This window comes from Arvicola amphibius, chromosome 13 (assembly GCF_903992535.2).
Source record: "Arvicola amphibius chromosome 13, mArvAmp1.2, whole genome shotgun sequence".
In the NCBI taxonomy this organism is placed as follows: domain Eukaryota; kingdom Metazoa; phylum Chordata; class Mammalia; order Rodentia; family Cricetidae; genus Arvicola; species Arvicola amphibius.
Genome location: NC_052059.1, coordinates 46902049 through 46926982, shown reverse-complemented (window position 1 = coordinate 46926982; position 24934 = coordinate 46902049). Strand labels below are relative to the sequence as shown.

At 44.2% G+C, this 24934-nt stretch overlaps 1 protein-coding gene across 5 annotated transcripts in view; it reads left to right on the top strand.

Moving 5' to 3' along the window:
- Ebf2 (EBF transcription factor 2) overlaps window positions 1-24934 on the top strand; it is a 194960-nt gene that overhangs the window by 124052 nt on the left and 45974 nt on the right. For all 5 annotated transcript variants that reach the window (XM_038310098.1, XM_038310099.1, XM_038310096.1 and 2 more), the window contains one exon: window positions 13696-13777. In XM_038310098.1, the coding sequence (XP_038166026.1) occupies window positions 13696-13777 (82 nt within the window). The remainder of the gene's footprint in view (window positions 1-13695; window positions 13778-24934) is intronic.

Sequence of the window (24934 nt, the reverse complement as noted above, 5' to 3'; positions counted from 1 at the left end):
CAGAAAAGCCCTGTGTGCTCAGATGAGTTTTGTGAATCTATTTTTTTTTTTTAAGGGAATCTATTTTTTTGTGAGTCTCTTATTAGCCTTGTTACACCAGTGTTCCTTCCAGGGAGCCACTAAAGGCACAGGCGCTCTCCTCCCACACATTTGCTTAGGTTTCAGGAACATTTTTCTGAATCATTTCGTCTCTTCAGAGGAGAACTGACCACAAGGGCCAAGCCCTGGCTTAGAGAAATTCTTCAAGTGGTGAGTGTTTCCCAGTTACCCAGCAATAAGGCCCCTAGCTCACAAAAAAATGTTACAGCCTCGGGAAATCTAGACTCCCCAACTTTTTCTTTTGTACTCGTGAGCTGTTACAAGAGCCCCATGAGGTAACTGACTTGACTGAGAGAAGACCGCTCCTTCCAGATAAGGGAGGAGGCCCCTGGAGTAAATGGCCTTCCTGAAGATGGAGTTGGCCCACGAGAATGGGCCTGGCGTCCACTCCCTGTTTTGGACAAGCACAGGATCAGCTATTCATTTCTTCTTCTTCTTTTCTCAACTCAACAAGCCAATTCATCTCTTACTTCTGTCCAAAAGGAAGAAAAAATATTGTTGCTTTCTTGGCAGTATGAAGGTGTACTTAGCATGGCAATGACTCTGGGAAGATTTGTTGCCTGTCCTTCAGGAGATAATTCTGTTGAAGCTTTTATATGTGTGTGTGTGTGTATAGTTATTATAGACTATATATTATATATAACACATAAAATAGATATAAAAGAACACAATTTATTATATAATATATACACATATAGTATTATGTAATTATATATTACGTTATATTATTTATATGAATATAGTATTATGTAATGACTATGATATATAATCACATGTATCAATGAATTTATTATATACATATAATAATATATTAATCACGGCGACAGACAACCAGGCGCACTTCAGGCTGGATATGACCTCAGTTGGCAGAGTGTTCACTTCCTGTGGATCATCCCCAGCACTGAATAAGCCAGGGGCAGTGCCAGTCTCTAATCGCAGCACTCAGGAGGCAGAGCCAGGGAGATCAGCCGGTCAAGAGAGCCAGGTGAACTCGCTAACCCCGCTCAGTGCTTTAGGCTAGGCAGGTCCTCTGGTTACCGGCACGGAAAAGCTGAAGCTCCATTTTCTTTTACTCTGAAGTTTTCTTAATCTCTCCTTGACAGCCCATGCATGCCCTATGCTGCCTGTCTAGTGTGTTTTCAAGTTGCCTGACTACCGGTCCAGCCTGTCTTGGCCTTCCATGTTCCTGTCTTGCACCAAATGTTTTAACATGTTTTCTCTCTAGGCCTTTGAGCTTTCCTGAACCTGGCTTCTACGGGGGCGGAGGGGGGCAGAGGGGTGCGGAGGGGGATGGAGGGGGGCAGGATGACGTGGCGAAAGATTAGCTTTCCTGATCTGTCATAAAACCACAGTTTCACGTGTTCAAGTGAACAGATGCACGGTTTGGGGTTTTCCTTTCTAGACTCCACTCTCCCGCCTTGAAGAGGGACCCTTCATTGTAGTCATCACCAAATGGATACAGTACTAATGGAACTTAATTGTTTCCACTAGACGGATCTCGGGTGTTTTTGGCAGCCAAAATGAAAATGATTCCAAATACCATCAAAGAGGCTTCTAAGCCCCCAGCATGCACAGAGTGTTTTGATATACAGTACAGTGTTAATATCATTATCTCATCTAATACAACATACGGTTACTTTAATCCTTTCCCGCCTCTGTGATCTTGGAAGATCCGACAGATAGACAGCAAAGAATAAAACACTATATACAAGGAAACAAAGGGAGACTTAGTCCTCATCCTCTGGGCGTAATTTTTTTTTTGATTGTTTGAGTGCCACAAATATGTACCGTTATCAATACTGACTTCTGTATCTTCCATGCTAGTTTGAGTTTGTATGCGACATCAAACATACCTTTTCACACATGTTCTTGCCAGATTTTTTTTAACACTTACTTAGCAGTTTATAGAAGGAAGTGAATGATCTCCTCAAGCTGCTTACAAATTAAAAAAAAATCTGTGCTTATTAATTATGCAGGATTAGTCTAATTATAATTCAGCAAATTAATTAGCGACAGAAGGTGTTCTGAAACATTGGAGTACATTTGCATGTTAAATGGAGAGGCTAGTCCGTAATATATGTAAATTTATGCATGGCTTCATAGTTTAATTTAAAAATTTGCAGCTGCATATGGTATGGGAGCAGGTGAAAAGTCAGTTTTAGTTTAATGATGCTAACAAACATTGGATGGTGTCCTGTCTTAGCAAGAGAATGCACTCGTACCCGCTAATCTATGAGTCTGTCAGAAGAGTCTAATGTTACAGAGATGCTCAAGGTCACTCGCAAGAGAACACGTAGGTGCGATAGGTATGAACTGTAGACAGCCGCGGGACAGCGATTCGAAGAGGCATGTACCCGCCCGGCTTTCTTCCTCACTTTCCCCAGTATTGCGTGTTTACTTCTCTGTCTTTGATTTAGGGAGAGTTACATCCGGGTCTGCTGAAATCGGCTATCTTTTTGTCTCAGCGGTATCGAATCTGGCAGGTGTAAAAGAGTTGTCCAACCTTGATTCCCTTTCCAAATATTCACATTTGCACTTCATTTCAATCTCCCAGAGTCGTGGGAAAGTTATTACTGAGTTATGAATTAATGGTAGGGTAGAGAGTTTTACACATTGGCCTCAGCCATCTGGCAAAACAGTAAAAACCAGCGGACCAGGCGGCAGCAAAGGGCTCTTGGTGTAATTGGTGTTCACTGCTCAGCCTAGCATAGATGAGTTTTGCTGGGAGGGCAGAGAACCAGAGGGGGTGGGGAGGGGAGGGGAGGCCAGGATTGACAGGGACTGGGGCTGAGGACCCATTAAGCCGATGACTGGCTAATAACTTCATTTCTCTCCTTCATCCAGAAGTCATTGTACTAGAAAGGAAAATAGATTTGTACCCTCACCCTGAAGTCTCAGAGAAAGATTTTTCTTTTCTTTTCTTTTCTTTTTTTTTTTTTTTTTTTTTAAACAAATGTGTGTAGGTGATTTGGCCTATTGGATCCTTTTTCCTTTGGGAGATGAGAAAGGGAAAAAAAGGAACAGGGCAGAGGATGGAGACCTGGTTTGAAAATTAAAGGAAGATTAGGATGTGCCTCAGTGGTAGAATGCTTGGGTAGCAGTTACAAGGTCCAGGGTTTGATTCCTAGCACTGGGAAAAAAAATAAATAAAAGATAGATATAATTATGTTGCCCAAACCACCCCCCAGACATCTTTGGAGACAATTAAGGCGACAAACTCACGTTTAGCATTGGCTTCCTTTCCAAACCAAGTCCAAAGGGTTCTGAATTCATTTTCATTAATAGCGCTGGATTTTGATTTGAGCGCAAAACCAGAGACTTTTCCTTGGAGATATTTTCTCCCATGGTGCCAAAATAATGGAATTTGGGGGAATGAGACTGAATCTGGGATAAATATGAATTCCATGTAGGAGGCTGGTCTTGAGCAACCAAAGTGTGTTACTGGCCGGGAGTAAGAGGAGAATGAATAGGGGCGATGCCCCTGCTTTAACAGCTTAGTGGCTTTTTGCAGTCAATTGCTTGCCACTGGGGCTGTGGGAGACCCTTCAGAAGGAAATGGCTTTGAGATAAAGTCTATTGATACACAGTCAGATTTACACAGTGGGGGCAGCCCTGCCTCCCGGTGCCTAAATGAATACAACAGAGCCTACCCAGAAGGCACCATGTTGAGGAGCAGAGAGCTATTGCCAAACTGAAATGCCTCTTCCAGGAGCTTGTCACTGGAGCACACAAGGAATAGGAAATGAATCTGAGGGCCTGATGCCAGCTAGGATGCCAGCATGTTGTGTGTGTACGGTGACATATTTTACTCACCAGTTCGGTGCAGTGTTGAGGACTTTGAGCAGCGATCTTCTGTTGTTTTTCTCCTGTAGTCTTGCTGGACTGGACTAATTAGTCCCCTTCCTCTAATATGTGCCCCAACAATTAAGGGAAATTCGAGTGGAGAGTACATATTAGCATTGCAGGGTTACCCTGTCTCGAGAGAATCCAGTCTAGGTTTGTGACAACTCCTGTGGAGTAGTTTTGTTTTAAAATCTAGTGGAAGAGGGGTAGGGAGATGACTCGGCTGCTTGCTTGTGATGATAAGGGCTTGACACTGAGCTTCAGAAGCCACGTGAAGAACTAGGTGTGCTGGCACACACGTGTGATCCTAGTGTACACTGACACGTGAGTATAGTCCTAATGTGTGCTGGCACACGCATGTGATCCTAGTGTAGTCCTAATGTGTGCTGGCACACACATGTGATCCTAGTATAGTCCTAATGTGTGCTGGCACACGCATGTGATCCTAGTGTAGTCCTAATGTGTGCTGGCACACACATGTGATCCTAGTATAGTCCTAATGTGTGCTGGCACACGCATGTGATTCTAGTGTAGTCCTAATGTGTGCTGGCACATGCATGTGATGCTAGTGTAGTCCTAGTGTGTGCTGGCACATCATGTGATCCTAGTGTAGTCCTAATGTGTGCTGGCACACGCATGTGATCCTAGTTTAGTCCTAATGTGTGCTGGCACACACATGTGATCCTAGTTTAGTCCTAATGTGTGCTGGCACACGCATGTGATCCTAGTGTAGTCCTAATGTGTGCTGGCACATCATGTGATCCTAGTGTAGTCCTAATGTGTGCTGGCACATCATGTTATTCTAGTGTAGTCCTAATGTGTGCTGGCACATCATGTGATCCTAGTGTGTACTGACACGTGAGTGTAGTCCTAATGTGTGCTGGCACATGCATGTGATGCTAGTGTAGTCCTAGTGTGTGCTGGCACATGCATGTGATCCCAGTGTAGTCCTAATATGTGCTGGCACATCATGTGATCCTAGTGTCCTAATGTGTGCTGGCACATCATGTGACCCTAGTGTTGGAGAGGTGGTGATAGGAGGACCCCTAGGACTTGCAGAAAAGCCAGCCACACCTAAGTGGAGATTACCATGCCAAGGAGAGACCATGTCTCAAAATACAAGGTAGGATGTGATTAAAGAAAACATTGTCATTGACCTCTGACCCACCACACACAAGCTTCTTCCAAAATATAGTGGGACTGGAAGGTGCAATGTGGGGCAGGGGAGGATTAGAAATTTGCTTAGCAAGGAACTCTTACTACACACCTGGCATTTATTTTGCATGGATAAATAATACTGGCTTTGAGCGGTCCCTAATTTCCTGATAAATATTAAGCAACAATAATCACCATGCTGTTCACAGTGGCTTTGAAGTCACACGTCAGTGGTTTGGTAGGGGTGTCCCTTTAGCTGGCACACGTGACACCAGAGTTATCAGCTGTCAAAGGAATTAGCTGTTTGGTGTATTTAAAAATCTCTGCCATAGAAAATCCTCCTGTCTCTTAATTACTTAAAACTCTTTCAAGTTTAGCCTGAGAGACTTAATTTTCAGAAAGTGTTTCTCTAAGATTGCATTCAGCTTCTCAAGTGCCACTGCTCTCTGCCTTCTTCCTCCCTCCATGGAGTTTGGTGAACAAATCGCCTGAATCGTTCTCATTCAGTAGAGGAACTTTTCTGATTTTTCTCCAGGGCCCTGCAGTTCCTGGGGGCCGTGCTTACTTCAGGTATTTGAGTTCATGAGATGTCTTCTAAATGTCTGATGGAGTTCATTCTGTCTTCTGCACCCTCCAATGTCATCACTAGGTTTTCAAGGCTTTCTAGACCCCATATAGAAAAAAAATAAGCATCTGCTGTTGTTGTTATTGTTTATGTGCTTGTTTGGCTTTGCAAAGCGAAGGCTGATTCCACACTCATTTCCAGAAGGAAGTGACGTGATGCTCCCAATGGAGATCAATGGGGCATGTGTCCCAAAAGTGAAGAGCTGCTCGGCAATGTGTTTGGGAGCTTGGACGAGCTCCCTGTGGAGTGACAGTTTGCTAAGTGTCAGAGAAACTGAAGCTTGGCCTCCTACCCATGCTTCTGCAGACTTTTTCGCCTTGGATAATTAATCTGGTAACTTTTGAGAACTTTTTAGCTTCTCCATAGAGCCAGGACATTAATGCGCCTACTCTAAGTTGTGAGGATTTGATGAAACCATGCATATTAAGTAACGGAACAGGAGCTAAAGAATATAGGCCAGTATTATTACCATCATGAAAGACTTTGAGTCAAGAGGGCTTAGGGAGGTTGAATGTAGCTGGAATCAAGAAAAGTAGTTGCTTAAAAATATTTCTGATCCCTCCAAATGCCAGGCATGGTGGTGCATGCCTTTAAACCCAGCGCTCGGGAGACAAAGGCAGGTGGAGCTCTGTGAGTTCGAGGCCAACCTAGGCTATAGAGTTCCAGGACAGCTAGGGCTGTTACACAAGGAAACCTTCTCTCAAAAAACCAAAATTTTATATGATGCATATATTTATATATAAATGTAGACACATTATCTATCTATCTATCTATCTATCTATCTATCTATCTATCTATCTATCATCTATCTATCTGTGGGCCAGGTGTGATGGCACACACCTGTAATCAGTGCTTGGAAAGCAGAGGCAGGTGGATCTCCATGAGTTTGAGGCCAACCTGATTTCCATAGCAAGCTCCAGGCCAGTCAGAGCTACATAGGAAAACCTTATATCAAAAAATTTGTTCCCCGTAAGCTTAAAATTTCAAATCCTAGTAAACTTCCACTTACACAATCCAGGTAAATTAGTGCTAACAATAATATGTTTTGTCCTTCGGAATGTCTGAGAAGAGCAGAGATAGTTCTCTCTGTTCGTGTATTATGTTTACAGTGGAAATGTTTCAAGTAAATGGAGAAGATAGAACATCATCTTACAAAAAATAGGGGCAATTACCCCCTCACTAACCCTAACCCCCACCCCATCCCTTCTATGGCTACTGAAATTATCAGATGGCCACCCCAAGACAGTCAGTCCGAACTTTTTAGTCATCCATCCTGTCCATGAATCTTGTTGGGCCTTCATGCTAGCCACTTCAACTCCAAGTACAAACCTTTCCCATGCTCTGTAGTGGCATTTCAATTGGATTTTAATAAATAAAACTTGCTTGGGGATCAGGAGAGTAAAACAATCCCACTGGTCAGCCTTACAGCTAGGCAAAGGATAACACACACCTTTAAGCCCAGTAGCCACACTAGTTGCCATAGAAACTGGGTGGTGGACGCCTTTAGTCCCAGCCCTAGACAGGATTATAAAATGGGAGGAAACATCTCTCAAGCACAGTCTCCTTCTCAGATTTCTAGAGGCAGGATCGCCATTTTTGAACTGAGGTCGAGGTGAGAGCCAGTGGCTGGCTGCTTTGCTTTTCAGGTCTTCAGGTTGAATCGCAGTTTCTCTCTCTGAGTTTTTATTAATTGTGCTTCAGTGCTCCACCCACAAGACACCACTGGGCGCTTGACCTCTGAATCTCTCCTGACATTTGTCAGGGTTGTCACTGGGTCCTGAAATCTTTAGTGCATTGCGTAGATTCCTTAGAGTTCTGGCTTTTCAAGTTTCATCTTCAGGTCAAGACTGAGCCATATGCAGCTTGAATTTGGAGGCTTTTTTTTTTTCTGGAAGAAACTATTCTTTTTATTGTTGGAAGGCCCAGAAAATACTACAAAGATCTAGATTAAAGAGAAAATCCTGGTGTTTATAGCCACACGTGGAAGCCAACCCCATGAAGGCTTTCTCACCACTAAAAGTAGGGTCAGCTATCTTGAGGGACGTTCTCAAGGTGGGACAGTGGACATGTTTGGCTATCTTGAGGGACGTTCTCAAGGTGGGACAGTGGACATGTTCGGCTATCTTGAGGGACGTTCTCAAGGTGGGACAGTGGACATGTTCGGCTATCTTGAGGGACGTTCTCAAGGTGGGACAGTGGACATGTTCGGCTATCTTGAGGGACGTTCTCAAGGTGGGACAGTGGACATGTTCGGCTATCTTGAGGGACGTTCTCAAGGTGGGACAGTGGACATGTTCGGCTATCTTGAGGGACGTTCTCAAGGTGGGACATTGGATGTGTCCATCTAGCACAGCTTCTTACTTTGGTACTAGAGAATGGATTAGAGAGTGGATTGCCAGATCTCCTGAAGGATGAGACGCTCTGAAAAGATGCCAGGATAAGAGCATATCTGCCCGCTCCTTTTCCTTCTACTCTATGACCCAGTGCTAGCATCCATACATTTAGTAGCTGAAACGCCTTAAGAGGGCTTTAAGGGAAAAGGCTATTGTCTTTTTTGAATTACACATTAGCAATGAAACCCAATTGTATTTTAATTTACTGGGCTTTAAAAAAATTTGGTATCTAATCCAGATAAAAGTTATCTTCCTCAGAGATCAATGGACATCAATCTTTATGTACCTACGTGACCTGTAAGGTACAGCAACCAGATGTTTGGCTCAGCTGAGCGTCTGCCTGCTTAGGTACCGTCATAGCAGACACCGCTGTTGTTCTTGGCCTTTGGAGAATGTATGGAATCATCTTGTCTGTGGCTTCCGAGACATGGTTATGTTAAGACAGAAGCTCTTTCTGAGCTAGACATTAGATCTCCTTGTTTGAAGGGGTCAGCAATGGAACTCCAAAGGGAGTCATTTTTACGCGGAGTATAGTTTCTTATAATGGCAGCTGCTACTATTCTACACCTCTTCAATGTGCATCTCTGAATACCATTTTTCTTGAATCTTCTATGGTGGTTTGTTGACAAGGTTTTGTATTGAAAATTTAAAGAAAGGATTAGTTCTTAGATTTAAAATTGGAGATACACTGAAGAGTCTCTTCCAGAAAGTCTGAGAGGCAGGATATTGGCTGTGATCTTCAAACATGTGATCAAAATTCTAGAGTCTGAAAAGAATGGCCAGTGCTTGTCCTTCCTGAAGTTTGTGTGGTGCCTCTGCCTCCACCATTGGACACTAACTTTGACCTCTAATGTATGGTTAGTTTAAAATTCAGTGTCTATTCAAGATGGGTCAGGACAAGGCAGGACCATCGGAGAGTTTCATTGCGTTCTTAAACAACGAAGAATACTCCAATATCCCAGAGATTGGAAGGAAAAAGACATATTTCTTGGATAGCATGTAATGTGCTTTGATCTTATTCAAACCCATATCTAGAAGTTTCTAGAGTCATTCGAAACTCTGGGGCAAGCACATTCTAGTGGTGTCCTTCACAAAGTGAAGCCCTTTACCCCTGTGTGTGACCTTTTATGACATCAAGGACAGACAAGCAGAGGTTTTCAATGTCAAGTACGTTTTCATTGGTGACTGTCTTTGACCTAATGTTGTCTTCTTGGGTGTGTTTGCTCTTCAAGAAGCCAGATCCCTCCCTCCTCATTACCCCACTCATTTGTTTATTCTCCTTTTCTGTTGTTGTAGAGAGACACAGTGAGCAGCTTTATTGAGATGTAATTTGCATATCATGATGCCAACCATCCTTTTGTTTTTTGGTTTTGTTTTGGTTTTTTGAGATGGGTTTCTCAGTGTAGGCTTGGCTGTCCTGGAACTCACTCTGTAGACTACACTGGCCTTGAATTTACAGCAATCCTCCTGTCTATGCCTCTTAAGTGCTGGGATTAAAGGCGTGTACCACTACCAGATGCCAACCCTTTGAAATGTGTACTTGTGTGCTTTTTTTTGGTGTACTCAGGTGATAGTTTAGCCATCACTACAGTGTGGGGAACAGAGAGTATCAGATGGAGCTAGTTTCCATAAAGATCCAGGTTCTAGTTTTGGGTCCATTGTGTCCGGTCCCTGACACTTTTCTCAAATTCTTGAGGCCTTCTTTTCCCCCACTCATGAGAAGGCTTTCTACTGTTTGAAGACTTAAATGGTGCTTTGTGTACCAAGTACATAATATCGTGCCTCCTTCTCTATGGCTTCACTTTTTCAGGTTTTAGTTACCTACTGTCAACTACGGCCCAAAATTATGAAATGGGAAATTCTGAGTATGAACAACTCATGGATTTAAAATTTCATTACAGCACATAGTTATAGTTGAGTTTTATGAATTAGGAATTGCTAGTTTTCTACTGTGCTAAATTTATGTATGTGAGGACCTAGAGAATGCATAGGGTTTGGTATCACTAGGGGTTCTGGGCATCCCTTGAGAGGTCTAGAATGTATTCTGTAAGATGAGGGGAGAACCAGCCTAGAGACACGGCAGTTAATCTCCTCTTCTGCCTTGGTGTGCCCAAACCCTTTAGCCATTGACCATACTGAAGGTGGCAGGGTTCGAGAGGGTTCTGAGCGGTGGTCTTCTTCTTCATTCATTTCCCCTTTCCCAGGAACACAGAAAAAGATCTTACGGGTCAGAGGGGTGTACCCTGCCCGATAGATTTTTTCCACGTAGACCTTAATGAGTACTTTTCCTTGCTTTCTTATTGTCTCTGGTCATCAGTAGGCTCTTGCCCAGAGTAGCTCTTTCTGGAAAGCTCTCACTTCTGTCTTTATTTATTTTTACCAATCATAGAACACTGATGTTGCAACAAACTCCAGGATAATCCAGTTGAACGTTTCCTTTACCTATTGGAGAGACTAAGGCCCGGGGGAGGGGGCTGGTTTGGGCACATGGTCAATGGAGGCTAGTTCACTTTCAGTGCATACTTGTGAAAGTGACGCAAAGCCTTCTGGGACCTAACACTGTCTCAGTGACCCAGGGATCCCACTGGAATGCCAGGGTCTGGAGTTCAGCTGTTGACCCTACATCTCCATACCTCTTTATCCCACAGCAAGGCTACCCTTGCTCTTGTTTGGGTCTTGCTTGTTAGGAATGCAGTCAGAAGACGGGCAAACTGCAGCATGCTGAGTGGTTATAATATTCACGTAGTCACTCTTGCTTGGAAAAAGTAGAAATCACTCCCGTGCTAAGGAGAATCGGCACATTTGGTCTGAATCTTGGAATTCTTTGGGGTTTTCTGTTTCTGAAGAGAGAGAGAGAGAGCTGACATTGTCCAGGCACCTCTGGTTTTGGAGAAATCGAGACCCAAGGGATTCTGAGAGAATTTGTTCCTTGCAAGTTACTTTGTGGCTAATATATGATATGAATCGTGAAGAGTTTTGAGAAGTTGGGAAAGGTATGTGTGTATGTGTGTGTTGTGTGTGTGTGTGGGGGGGGGGGGGGGGAAAAGATACCAGTAAAATATTAAGAGAGATTTGACAATGTCTGTAAGTTCTAGAATTTCTTTTAATTAATTTTTAAATTCACATGTAGAAGCGTCCACCGCAGTACTTCTAATGTTATCTATCCATTTTAGCAGTTCTATATTTAATAATGTAACATCCCTCCATCTTCCCCCTCTCTTCCCACTCCCCCTCTCCTCTGCTCCTTTCCCCTTTGTGAGCCAAATGCTAAATCCTTGGTATGCAGGGGTCTGCTGTGTAGGCTGCACGCTCAGCCCTAGGACAAGCAAGAGAATCAAAATTGGGTGTTCTCCATCCGAGAAACTGTTTAGGGTCCTAATTTAAAATGAAAAAAGCCTTTCACCAGGCCGCATGTTTCCCTAAATCAATTGGATTTTATGTAAACATTTATCTCTTTCGCACTTTTCCGCCTACCACACGGTTCTCGAAGTAATGGCTCGGTGAACATTAATGCTTTCACCAGATCCCTCTTTTTTTTTTCTGGAACAGGAGTGGGGGAGGAGAGAGGGAAAAGAGCATGCAGGGCACACAGAATGCATTATCTGGAGCCCAGTTGTTGAAAAGCAAAACTTCAGAAAAAATCGAGGCGCCAATGAGAAGACGCACGCAACCTGGCTTTGGCGTGGGGGGGAGAATAGAAGTGACTGGGGTAGATGTGTGTGTCGGGGTGGGGGCGAACATGGTGGGGGGGGGTGGGGACTCTCATTTAGAAAGAGGCTCCCGTGAGCAAGTCAAGTTTGTGTTAGATCCTTAGAGCGGTGGAAGGGTTTGCAAGTGGTCGTAGCTGGTGAGGGCACAAATATAGACACGGCTTTCCACCCAGAAAGAAAATGCTGGCTTCTGTTCGGTCCTGACTGCAACAAAAGACGTTCTCCTTCTCAGCCCACCCAAGTTAGCACAGGCAGGCATTCCCTGCACTTTTGAAAGCTGGGCAGGTTAGGAGTGTGCCATACTGTGCACGGTGCTTGCACACGGATTGCTTTGCCCTGGTCCTTTTGGAGAATTTTGATCAAGACCCCCCCCCCCCGCCCATACCTCCATGGCACCAAAAGCCTGACCTCCCACATACCCCCGTACAAGATGGCCCCAGAGACAAACCCAAACCAGATGTTAAATAATGGAAAAATATTTAGCTGCCATTCCCAAATTTGCACCCAACCTTATTCATAGATAGGGCTGGAGAGACTGCTGCCAAATGTTTTTCAGCAAACAAAGATTAAGAGTCTCAGAAACAATTCAGACCAATTCTTCCCTTCCGTCCATTACTGCTTACTGGCATCTTCTCATTGGTTTATTTATTTATTTTTTTTTTAGTGAAGCATACAGTTCATTGGAGTGCTTTCAAATTCTTTTGTGTGGTTGTTGTTTAAAAACAAAACAAAACAACAAAAACAAGCAGAAGGTTATGTTGAGATCATCTCACCAACCCGGGCTTTTAAAATAGAATTTTCCTAAGACTGGTTGATGTCTACTTATTTTTGTTGGTAAATCCTGGGGAAAATGTATATCTTCTCCTTTAAAGTTCTAATTCAAGGCGTAGATGCGAGAGTTCTGAAGGGACCTTGGGACTGCGGTAAAATTTCGTTGTCATAGCAACAGAAAGGGAAATAGGCCTAGCTCACCTGGGACTTCAACACTGCAAAAGCTGGATTTTTTTTTTTTTAAGGAAAAGGACTCTGCAAGTGAAATAAATGAAAAACTTACTGTATTTTGAAACAAAATTTTAAATAAGAAGGGGGGGGGGGGAATTGCTGCAAAGGCTCCTTCTGTCATTTTCCTCGGCTGGCGAGACTATTGGATTTGAGGTGCCCAGTTTTGAAAGGACACAGATAATTTAAGGGGATATGGGCTTCAGAAAAGAAAAATCATGTCTTACAAACAATAACCACAGATCATGATTTGTGTTTCTCTGGATTGTCTCGAGAGGGACCGAGAGGTCGCTCCTATTTGCTATTAATCATAAATGCCTGGGGTATCCTTACCCGGCGGACTTGAGCACTAGATAATTATATACTGTTTTATGATTTTTGCACATGTTGTGGGAAGCTCTGAGACCACCTTCAGATGTGAGCATGAAGGTATTGTGTGGCCAGCGGAAGGCAGGGACCCAAGGAGTCCTGGGTTCTGGGCTGTGCCCTGTCCTTTTTAACCCAGGAGCAATGCTTTCTGGACAGTAGGGGTCACTGCTGCATTCGGAGCCCTCTTTGGCAGACCGAAGGCTGTGCAGACTTCAGGCGGGTGGGTGTGCAGACTGGAGCCCAGATTGTGAACCGCTTAACAATCCCCTACCGTGATGGAGAGGGGGCTCTGAGCTCGCCATTGAAAACATCCAAATTTGCAAATTGCAGAGGGTCAGCAGTGTTCCTCTCCCAGGCGCGGCTGCTTGAAATTCCCCAGACCTGAAACACAATCGCCTATTTTTTTTCTTTCTCAAATCAAATCTAATAGAACACAGATAGTGTCTCTCGTTAAAATATGTTTACTGGGGAAAAAAAGTAACACATTGCTTTCTCTTCACAGATTCTTTTTAAAATTTTTCCTGAAGTGCAATCAGAATTGTTTGAAAACAGCAGGAAACCCAAGGGACATGAGACGGTTCCAGGTAAGGGGGCCCCGAGGATCACACCTATTAAATAAGTCACCTTGGTTTTTCTCTCCTGCTCCTACTCTTTCTGCTCAAATTCATCCCACATTGTTAGCGCCCGCCATACAAAAGATAGCATCGATGATAACCTCCCTCTACCAGGACGGAGGCCTTTTTCATTTTGTAGTGTTTAGGTTTCTCTCTCTCTCTCTCTCTCTCTCTCTCTCTCTCTCTCTCTCTCTCTCTCTCTCTCTGTCTCTCTCTCTCTCTCTCTCTCTCTCTCTTCTGGCACTGCCTCTTGGGAGAGGCACCAGCGGGGATGGAGATTTGCTTCTCAGCCCTCGGGCTGCCCCTTGCACTCACAGCTGCCCGCAGCTTCTTGATACTCAGCCACCTTGGGAGTTTTCAAAGCTGCTTCCCTGTGTGTTTTCTGCAAGCCACAGTCCTTCCAACCCTCCCTCCCTCAGCCGGCCTGGTCTTTCTTTTCCACCAGTTAAGTGTTCTGTAGTCTCTTAGCCTTTTGGAAGGTAGTGATCCAAGCAGCCATGGTCACTTTAAGACCGTAACATGACAACAAGACCCAGGGGACAGTGACCCAGCTGCCTGACGGTGAAATCTGCCACCGATTTCATCACCCCTGCCATTGATGTGCTGTGGAGACAGCTAATAAACAGAGCTAGGGTGAAGGGTTGGGTTGGAGTTGGGAGTGAGCACAACTGTAGGTTCCCTTCCTGAGGATCGGAAGGACTGCCCTTAGCTCAGCAAATATTCTTCTGCCATCCATGCCTGACCCCAGTATCTGGAACTCTGTTCCCCATAGCAAATGAAAAATGTGTTAACCCATAGCATTAAAGCACAAGATTCAATAAGGTGGAAAAATGACTAACTTCATTCCTCAAGTGAAAGAAGGTTCTAGAAGATGAGGCAACTTGACCTTGCTCCTAGAAAGATGTCAGAACCGGGAGGATTGGTCACAGACCTCCTAGGTCATGGGTGTCCAAGTGTCTAAGCTGCTGAGTTTGTGTTTTGTGGTGGCCTTGGGATGGGCAATCATTTTCGTCTGTACTGGACCCCAGGAATCATGTGTCTGTTCCTGTCTGTCTGTTGGAGAATGTCTATGATGAAGCCAAATGTGAAAAGGATGCTTAGGAACAGAACCAATGAAGAATTAACAGGGATTGGGTTGTAGCCCAGGGATAGAGTGCTTGCCTTCCTTGGGGAGCTCTGGGTTCAACACTCAGTACTGAAAAGAGAAGAAAACAAACAAGAGGAAAAGGAAGGGAGGGAGGAGAGAAAGAAAAGGAAAGAAAACAGAAAACAGAAAGGATTGGTAGGTATCATGGACATTCACGAGGCCAGTGCAAACTGCTTCGAAAAACAATCTTGCATTGACAGTCTTCCAAACCACAACAGGGTTATCCAATGTTCTTGCTACAACCAACACCTTCTTGGTTGTAATTATAGCATTTAAGGCTGTTATCAAGCTCCCTTTAAAAAGTTGTGGCTCTCTACTTCCTCACTCAGGATCTTCTGCTTTTTTTATAAGAAGACAAATAGAAATGCAGTCAGCCTTCCTTCTTGGGAATCTGCAGGAAGGTTCCACACAACAGAAATTTACTTACTCAAGGATCCAAATATTAGTACATAGTTACATATATATATATATAAATAACAAATATATATATATATTGCTAAATAAGAGTGAATATTACCAGAATCTCCAATTGCCAGTAGGAGCAAATGTTTGCTTCATTTCTAGAAGAAACACAGCCTAGGGGAAAGAAGCAGACAGCTTGGCTTAGGGTATTTCACTCTACTGAACTTGGCATGTTTTTAATTTCAGAAGCCTCTAAGAAACGTGATGAATGTCCACTGGAGCACCCTGAGTTTTCACTCCCCGCCCCACCCCCTGATTTTAGAAATATATTCATGAGGCAAACCCATACCAGCATTGCTTTTTGCTTCAGGTCTCTGATAAGTGAGGGTTACTTTGTGCTGTGATTAGCTGGCTTCGAGTTGATATTGCTGACATCAGAGTCACCAAGAAGCCTCAGCCCATGTGAGCGTAGATCAGCTTCTCCATAGACAAGCAGCCTACAAAAAAGCTTATGATTTCTGGATCCTGCTATTTCCAGAGTCAATCTAACATTCTTTGTCAATTTTATTCCACGTTTTTAATTTAAGTTGGGGTGAAGTTCGTGTACCTTGCACATCCCCATCTTACGTACTTTAACGTCTGTGAGCCAGTGGTTTTAACACATGACGGTGTTGTGATTGCCGTGTGATTATCAGTGACTGTCATGACTGATTCCAGAACATTCTCGTCACTTCGCAAATTACCTCATGCTTCCTAATTCCCATTTCCTCTCAGTTACCTGCAACTTCTCGTCTATGTGTTGCCTTTATGGTATGGGTTTGTCCTGGAAATTTCATGTGAATCAAGTCTCTGAATATTCCAGTTGTCATTTACATAGCATAGTGTTTTCAAGGCCTGCAAGGTAGCAATGCCTCCTTCTTTTTGATGGCTGAATACTAATCCACTGTCTGTGTGGATAGCATTTGCCTACCCGTTATTTAGTTAACTGACGTTTGTGTTTTATGCCTTTAATGTTTCTGTGATATTGAGTTGTTTTTGGAACATATGTCTTCAGCTCTCTTGGGGGCAGAGTTAGGAGTAGCATTTCTGGATCACAGGGTAACTCTATCTTTAACTTGTTGAGAAACTGCCAAATTCTTTTTCACAGTGGCTGCACCAGTTTGGATTCCTACCAGTCATGTGTGAAGACAGCAGTTTCTCTAATTCCTCATGGTTTTACTTCTTTTTAAAAGATTTACTTTTACTCATAATTGTATGTGTACGAATGTTAAGTGGAGCGCTTGCCGAGGCCGGAAGAGGTTATTGGATCCCCTGGAGCAGGAGTAACCGGCAGGTGTGAGCCACACAGCATGGGCGCTGGGAACTCAGCTTGGTCCTCGGCGAGAGTAGCCTGTGCTCTGAACTGCCAAACCATCTGTCCAGACCCCTGGTTTATTTTTAAGATGATTCAGCACTGGGGTGGTGTCTCCTTGTGGTTTCGATCTGTCAATCCCTCATGACAGAAGAAGGTGATCCCCAGCACCTTTCCATGGGACCACCTGCTTGTTTATCTCCTTTGGAAGAGGCCCACTAAAGTCCTCTGCTCATTTTTGAGGCCATTTTTCTTTAATTATTACTGTTGAGTTAGAAGAATTCATTGTGTACCTGGGATACTGGGACCTCATTAGATATGTGACCTGGGGATTTTGGACTCTACTCAGGTTCTATGAAGAAAAGAACAGTTATCCCAGCTTTTCTAGGTGGGGGAGGCTTTTACCAAGAAAGGCTTGCCTAGGTGCTGTCAAGGTCAACTAAGAAGCCCGGATCAGATTTCAGAGGTGACACAAAGCCAGAGATACTAGTGGAGTGGCAGTGGGCTGGTGATCTCCAGAGAAGGGACTGGATTACACGTATCTTACAGATAGACAAGGGTGGCGGGTCTTTGCCTCACAGCAAAGTAACTTTTGCTGATGATCAGACACATATATGATAGGAGAATGCTTTTGTGTAGATTTGAACGGAACACAAGCATTTCTAACAAAGCCACAGACTACCTAAAAACTCTCTCCCCTCTCATCATGGGTAGATCCTAGAATCTTCCCTCCCTTTCCTCCGCAAACCATTGAATAAGACTAGATCATTACATGAAACATATCTCTATGATCGACCCCATCTTTCCTTCAGTTCTGTTCAAATCCCAAATGCTGTAGGATATGCCGTTAACTGATGATAATCATCTGTGGGAATATATGGGTCTTAACCCTTTCTTGTCTCCCATACCTTTGAGAACCTGGTAAGGGCTGTAACCTTTGTGCCAACTACGTTTGCATAAAGTTCTTGGTCCCAGGGTTCTACCGGCTCCTGGTCTAAACCGAATTATATCCATCTAGTACCACACAGCGTCTTCAGTGTAAATTAGTCCCCGATTACAACACTCTATCCACACAAGGCCTGCCCCAGTCTCCCAGCCATTCTCTTGGGATAAATGCCATCTGTTCCCAGGTGAGTTCTGGCTCCACATCCCCAGACTGCACCTTCTTTGCATCTATAGATAAGGTTTTATTCATCCTCCTGGGCTTCTTCCCTTCGATGACTAATGAGTGTATGTTCAAATAGAGCTCAGCATTTACCCCCTGATTCATTCATCCCCTTTCAGTGGTGAAGTATCACCCCCTTCTCCTGTCTGGCAAACCCATCTCTCTCTCCTAGGATGGGTCCCTCTACTCTTTCCTGGTCTAACCCCCTCTTAGCTCCCATGAAGATTGATCTACTAGTGATCTCTGAAAACATTGCATGGTTACTACTGACTATCAACACAAAACCCAGATCTGAAAGGCTGATCAGACACCGCTCCTCAGCATCTTCAGACAAAGCTTCCACTTCCTTCACCTCAGGAAGCTCTGTCGTTCTCTGCTCACACGCACACTCCCTGCTTTCATGTCCGTCTTGCCATCTTCTTGCACGCTCGCTTCTCTATCTAAAAACCCGTCACTGCCTTCGAACCGTTGACTCCTCATCTCTCAGGACTACACGAGTGTGTCACCTTCTTGGAGCATTTTCTGACTCCCCAGGGTTATGAGTTCCTTGGCCATGCACTGCTCTCCACAACTCTGACCATTGCCACAATTTCCGAAAACTAGAATCTGCCTCTCGGACAGATGCTGCTTGAATGTAGTTCGTATGTTTTGGCGATCTTTTACTTCTCCCCCCATATACATTAGGTGCTCTGTAGGGCTCAACACACTGTTAGTCACTGGATTCTTTTTTTTTTTAAAAAAATATTTATTTATTATGTATACAATATTCTGCCTGTGTGTATGTCTGCAGGCCAGAAGAGGGCACCAGACCTCATTACAGATGGTTGTGAGCCACCATGTGGTTGCTGGGAATTGAACTCAGGACCTTTTGAAAGAGAAGGCAGTGCTCTTAACCACTGAGCCATCTCTCCAGCCCCTATTCGCTGGATTCTTAAAGAGACAAAGAAAAGGTGGAGAAGACAAAACTTAGAATTTCCAGGGATCCCCAAAGAAAGGGAGACCACCAAAGTCCAGCATATGCTAAGCCAGAATGAGCCCTATTTCTTATTTCTCTGTCGTGGATAGAGAATAGGCAGTTATTAACCCCAGAGGAAAGTCAAGCTGGGAAAAGGAAGTCAGGCACATTGCTGTTTCCCACACTCGGATTCTAAAACAAGGCTGAAAGCTGATAACAATTTTGGGCTCCTTGCTGCTAAGTCTCCATCACTATAGAAAGGCTGTATCTGTTCCAGGTCATAGTGAAAGCTATGTGCCCCCGTTAAATTAGTTATTCACCCACAAATATCACAGAGAACAGTCTGTGTGCTCCTAACAGTCCCAGGCAGGTGTGGGAGTCCTTGCACAGGCAATTCAAATACAGCCATCTCCGCTTTCACTGTGCTACAGGCAGTGGAGTGAACGAATGTCTTCCAAAGCCCGGGCCTGCTTCTCTGTGGTCTTACGGGGAAGGGGCCCTGCATGGTGTAGTTGTCTTGGTGGTGTCTGTTGGAGCTCAGCTCTCTCTGGTCAGTGACTGTGACAATAGTAAGCGAGGGTGTTTGTCAGTTTGCAGAGCTTACCTACATTAACTGCAGATCCGTCACTCAAGATTGGGTACCCATTACTATAGAGGGTTGGAGTGTGTTCCATCCTAGGGGCAACACCAGCTTCTCCGTTAAGCTCTTCTGGTATTGGTCTCTTTGATATGTGTCCTACCTTCAAATCAAAGTGTAGGGTGGGCTCATAGCAGGGTGAATAATAGCATAAAGAGAGAGGCTCCAGATGTATTAAAATTATCTCCCATTTCAGTCCCTTTAAGTTCCACAGAATGATTTGTTTTTAGTTCCAGTGGACTTTTAATGAGATAAATGAACTGTACTGACAAAAATCAATATTTTACCCAGTGCGTGTGTTTCTGAACTTTATGAGCTCAGCAAAGACTCTGGTCCATGTCCATTTTAATTTGTATCTTTTTTTTCTTATGTAGAACACAATGTTTTAGTTAAGTTTGTTTTGTCAGTATAATCACCTATTCTGAGGCTGATAGGCATCCTGCAATCTTTTATATTATGCTTACACTTCAGACACTTCGTACATTATATTTTGATCTACATTTTAGCATTTCATTACACATTAATTGGCATCATTATGTTAGGCAGAGAACCATCCAGAAGCCATATCCTCCCTGACCTTAAGAGATAAGATGTAGCCACATGGTAGTGGTGCAAAGCTTTAATCCCAGCTTTCAGGAGGCAGAGGCAGGTGGATCTTTGTGAGTCTGAGGACAGCCTGGTCTACACAGCAGAAATCCTGTCTCAGAAAAAAAAAAAAGAAAAGAAAAAGAAAACATGGGGCGGGGGTCAGATGGATTGGAAGGTAAGTTGTAACTTATGGTGTAACACATAAGTTTCTAGTATAAGAAAAGTTATTTACGGGCTTGGTGGGGAAAGAGGTAGGAGCTGAGCTGGTTCTTGGATTGCATCTATTCATACAAAGTGAGGTAGAGATCTTGAGGGTATTTACAGGGGTTTGGGGGGGAGGGGTCGATGCTTTGGGAGAGCTTGCCAAGAGCAGGCCTGTCAGACTTCGAAGTGAGAAATATATGGTGCTGGGGAGAGCGGAACCTCAGACATACAGATCCGTCAGCGTAAGGACGAATTGACAGCCATGGCATAGCTGGATAATGTGATGGTCCCCCTGTTTCTATTGCAGCGTGCCTCAACCACATAAGAATGATGGAGAAATTAGCTTCTCTGACAAAAACACCTCGTCTACACAGCTGGGTGTTCACCATTAGTCCCTTTGACTGAATGAAGCAGGAGCAAAGGCCATGGCTACTCATGTCTTGGAGCAGGGCCAACAGCTATCCAACAACCCCTTATGATTTTTTTTTTAACCCCTGGCTCTTATATAAAACTTTTTAATGGCACTACCATCTATTTTCCTTAAATAAAAAATGTTGAATGTTTCTCTCACACCCGTTGAAGAAGGAAAGGAGAGTTTAAATTAACTCCAAATGGCACGAATTTAATACGGCCCCAGCTGCCTGCAGGTTCCTTCAGTGCAAGCCTCTTGGTCTGAGAGCCGCTCCAGCTGCTGCGAGATCTCACAACCCATCCCATTTGAAAGTCACTGTGCTACCAGGCTGCAGTTCTAAACACATAATGAAAACCACTTGACTTGGGGGCCCCTCTGATCAGCAGCTGAGCCCAGGATCTGGTCATAAAGCAAGTCAGATAGTCCCAGGGACAGCAATGTTCTCTCTGGAGTTTGGGGGGAAACCTCTGAGGGGCTGAAGGGCTTTCCTGCTATGAATTCTTCTGTTGGGAAATGCTGTGGCTCCTTCAAGCTTTGCTCTGCTGGAGCAGCTTTCGTTTCCCCACCTTTTGACGTTCGGTATCTCAACGAGGTCAGGTATCGGAGCGATGCCTAGGTGGACTAACTCACACTTCTGAGAGTTCTGAGTTTTTTGGGAAAGAAAGGGGACAGGTGTCCAAATGGATAGTCACATAAATAACTTTTAGGAACCGGTATGCCAGACTTCAGACAGGTGAGAACAAATTCTAAATGCCCAACTGTCTTAGAAGATGCAAATTTGGGCACAAAACCCTACCCTAGTGCCCATCCTAGTACAATGAGATACAGAAGTTCCTGGAACACAGACCAGAGCTTTCTCGGTTCTATAACAGGAGTGCATGGCTTTTAAAACGGCCTATGAGGAGACTATGTGCTTCTGATTTCTGATGGACAGCAGGTGACTCATGAAGCCCTTCAGGGGAGAGTGTGGTGGGAGAGAATTGTGGAGTCAGACACAGAACTGCATCAAATGTTACTGTATGGCTCCCCCGGGTCTCCCAAAACTTTTGCTAGTAAAATACTGCCCTTGACTACGACATCCTTCTTGGCGTTCAGTCTCGATGGGAAAAGCAGTGGGGCTGATGGAAGGGCGTGAGGTAGGTAGGTGGCATGGCAAGTGTCTCTGGCCTTTGAGGAGAAGGGAGTTGAGAACTGTGCAGCAGATGAATGGAGTATAGGCTCTCTAGGGACCTCCTGAAACGCTGGCTAAAAAAAGTTCTGCCTCTTTAGTTCTCTACATATCCAACTGGATTTTTTCTTTTTTGAAAAAGAAAGCCTGACCTAAAACATTTCTAGTAAGCTTAAAAAAATAAGTAAAATATGTGGTGAGGTAAAAATAAATACAAGTTCTATTCTGGAGCCATGTCTGTCAAACCAAGCCCGCGGAAGCCTCTCATGCAGAAGACTCTGTCGAGGTTGACTCCGGGCTTTTGTTTTGTTTTGCTGTGAAGTCAGAGTAGTACCAGGGAGAGAGTTCAGTTAGTCAAGAGCTTGTCTTGCAAGTAATAAAGACCTGCATCCCACTCCAAGAGTTCCGTCAAAAGCTGGGCGCACTGCTAACGCCATCAGCGGTGACATGGGAGGCGGAGGCAAGTGGGTCCCTGGAAGCTCACTGCTAGTTAACTAACCTACGTGGTGTCCAGACCAATGAGAGACTCTGCCTCAAAAAGCCAAAGGTGCCCGTGGTTGTCCCCTGACACCACATAACCTCATTGTCCCTTCAAAAGCCTGGGTGCATGCACACATATGCACAAGAGTGGATCGTCTCAGTTACCACAACTTGAGTAAAACTCAAAACTTAGAAATCTTCATGAAAATATCACTGCACAGAGACTGCCGCTGGCAATGTCTTTTGTTTATGTCGTGCCATCCTCCAGGAAGGCTCCTTGAAGCATTTAGAGCCTGGGAAACTTATTACAAACTTGATGGCCGCATACATACGGCACACACACACATATGTAGGCAAACACTTACATCCGTAAAATAACACCCTCAATGGCTAGTTGAAACACAGCACTGTCTGGTCAGTCATGAAGTATCTTGCCATTAGTGCCGCAACTCTTGGTGTGAACAATCCCAGAATCCTTCTTGCCTGTCTCTATGGCAACCAGTTTTGTGTTCTCCTGTTTGGAGCTTAATACTTCACGGGACAGAAACTTTACCTGTAGAGAATGTAAAATAAAGCCTCTTTCTAAGAATCTTGGGAATACTTAAATTTTTTTTAATGAAAAAAAGGTCTACGCTTGCGGGATAGGCATTTAAAGGTAATTTGGGGGGGACCCCGGAGTCCAGCCAGCAAAAAAAGAATCTGGGCTTGAAATCTGGTTTGAAAATACGTGTTTTAAAAAATAAGGTGGGATGGAGAAACAGATTGTGGTAGCCAGATTGTTTGTTGTCAGGCCGGGCAGCATTAACGAGGGCTCAGGCAGAACGGTCTCACTGAATTCTCCTTGTCAGTTGTGGGAATTAGGCCGGCATATTAAAAACACAATGCGTATTTTTTTTCTTACACTGCGGACTCCCAGCTAGGCTGTTGACCATGGCCCTGGTTCCTTTTCATTTTAACAGTCTCCATGTCTCTACTCCTTCCACAGGTGGAATATAAAATCCCCACATACAGTTGTGCTTTGGGAAAGCTGAAATAACACATAGAGCAACCGAACAGTAATAAGGGAAAAGCACATCACGAATCAAATTCCATTTCCAGATGTAAAATGTCATAAAGCCCCCCTCCCCCACTCCCCGTACTTGGCAGAGCGACGGGAATTTTTGAGACCGTTTTATTTTGCAGCATGTACGCATGTCCCTAGGTATGGGTATCAGAGAGGCCTCGGCAGTGAGCGAGCTATAAATGCCTCCTGTGACTGCATTGCGGAGGCCCCACATTGAGCTGAGAGGTGTGTGACCCTCACAGAAATGGCAGGAGTCCGTGCCTGGCTAATGGTAGAATCTGGTGTGGTTTTAGGGCAAGCATTCTAAAGATGGGGGCGGGGGTACAGGCTTCTAACCAGAGTCATTACTCTCTCCCGGCTACAAACAATGGGATTGTTGTCTGTTTCAAAGAGCAAATCACTTAGTCTTCCCACCCATTTTTCTTCCTGACTTCTCCTTTATTATTCTCACACACTGGGGGAGCACCTGGGTGAGCAAGGGTGACAGGAAAGAACTAGGCCATCTCTCCAACTTAATGTTAACCAACAAAACCATACATGGGAACTTTGAGAAGGAGAAATCGAGCCAGTGTGGTGTAAGGTGTGAAAATAACCCAAGGTTGAGGACAGGTCTGTTTAGGTATCTACTTGCTACGTGTGTGATTCTGATACTAAGGAAACCACTTCTCTATTGGAAAATTAACTGTGTAAGCAGATTAACGGGTATGGCCATCTAAGGGTCACTTCCACCGTGACCTTTTATGAGCTGGAAAGAGCGATTTTCAACTCAGCTTCTGCTTGGTATAAATTATTAGGGTGGGAAACATGGGGTATCTGAGGGTTATAAAAAGAAAAATAGCATTTGAAAAAGGCAATCAGTTTTCATGTTCTTTGTAAGAAACCATTCCTATACTTATGGGATCTGTTCTTACCCTTGTCCTTGTACTCTGTAAGGGACCACACCAGTATCTTACTGGTGTGTCTCTCTTGCTGTGCTAACACTGCTTTATCGTTAAGTGACTTAAAATCGAGCCATGTGGAGGCAGAAGCAGCAAATAGCTGCTAATTCATGACCAGTCTGGTCTACATAGTGAGTTCCAAGACGGACAGGGGGACTTAGTGAGACCTTGTCTTAGAAAAAAATGGGGTGCAGAGACAGCTCAGTAGGTAAGAACACAGGCTGCTTTACAGTGGATCAGCATTCAGTTCCTAGCACGCACCTGGCAGCTCATAAGCATCTGTAACTCCAGTCTGAAGGGACATGTGGGCACCCAGCACACACATAGTGCATACACATACATGAAGGCAACACACAAATAGAAATAAATAAGTTTTTTTTTTAAAGTGGGGAAGAATGAGATCCAACAATCACATGTCTGCTAGATCTATGTTTCCCGAGCTGGATCACCAATGATTAGAGGTGACAATCAAACTAAAACAAAGAATACCAAAGGTGAAAGGCCACTTTCTCTTACGTTGTGAGCGATTTCAACTAATCTCACCTTCGCGTTCCTAGTACTTTGGCTCGAGGGTGTCTTGAGACGACTGAATTGTATGCTGTTGGCGTGTTGGATTG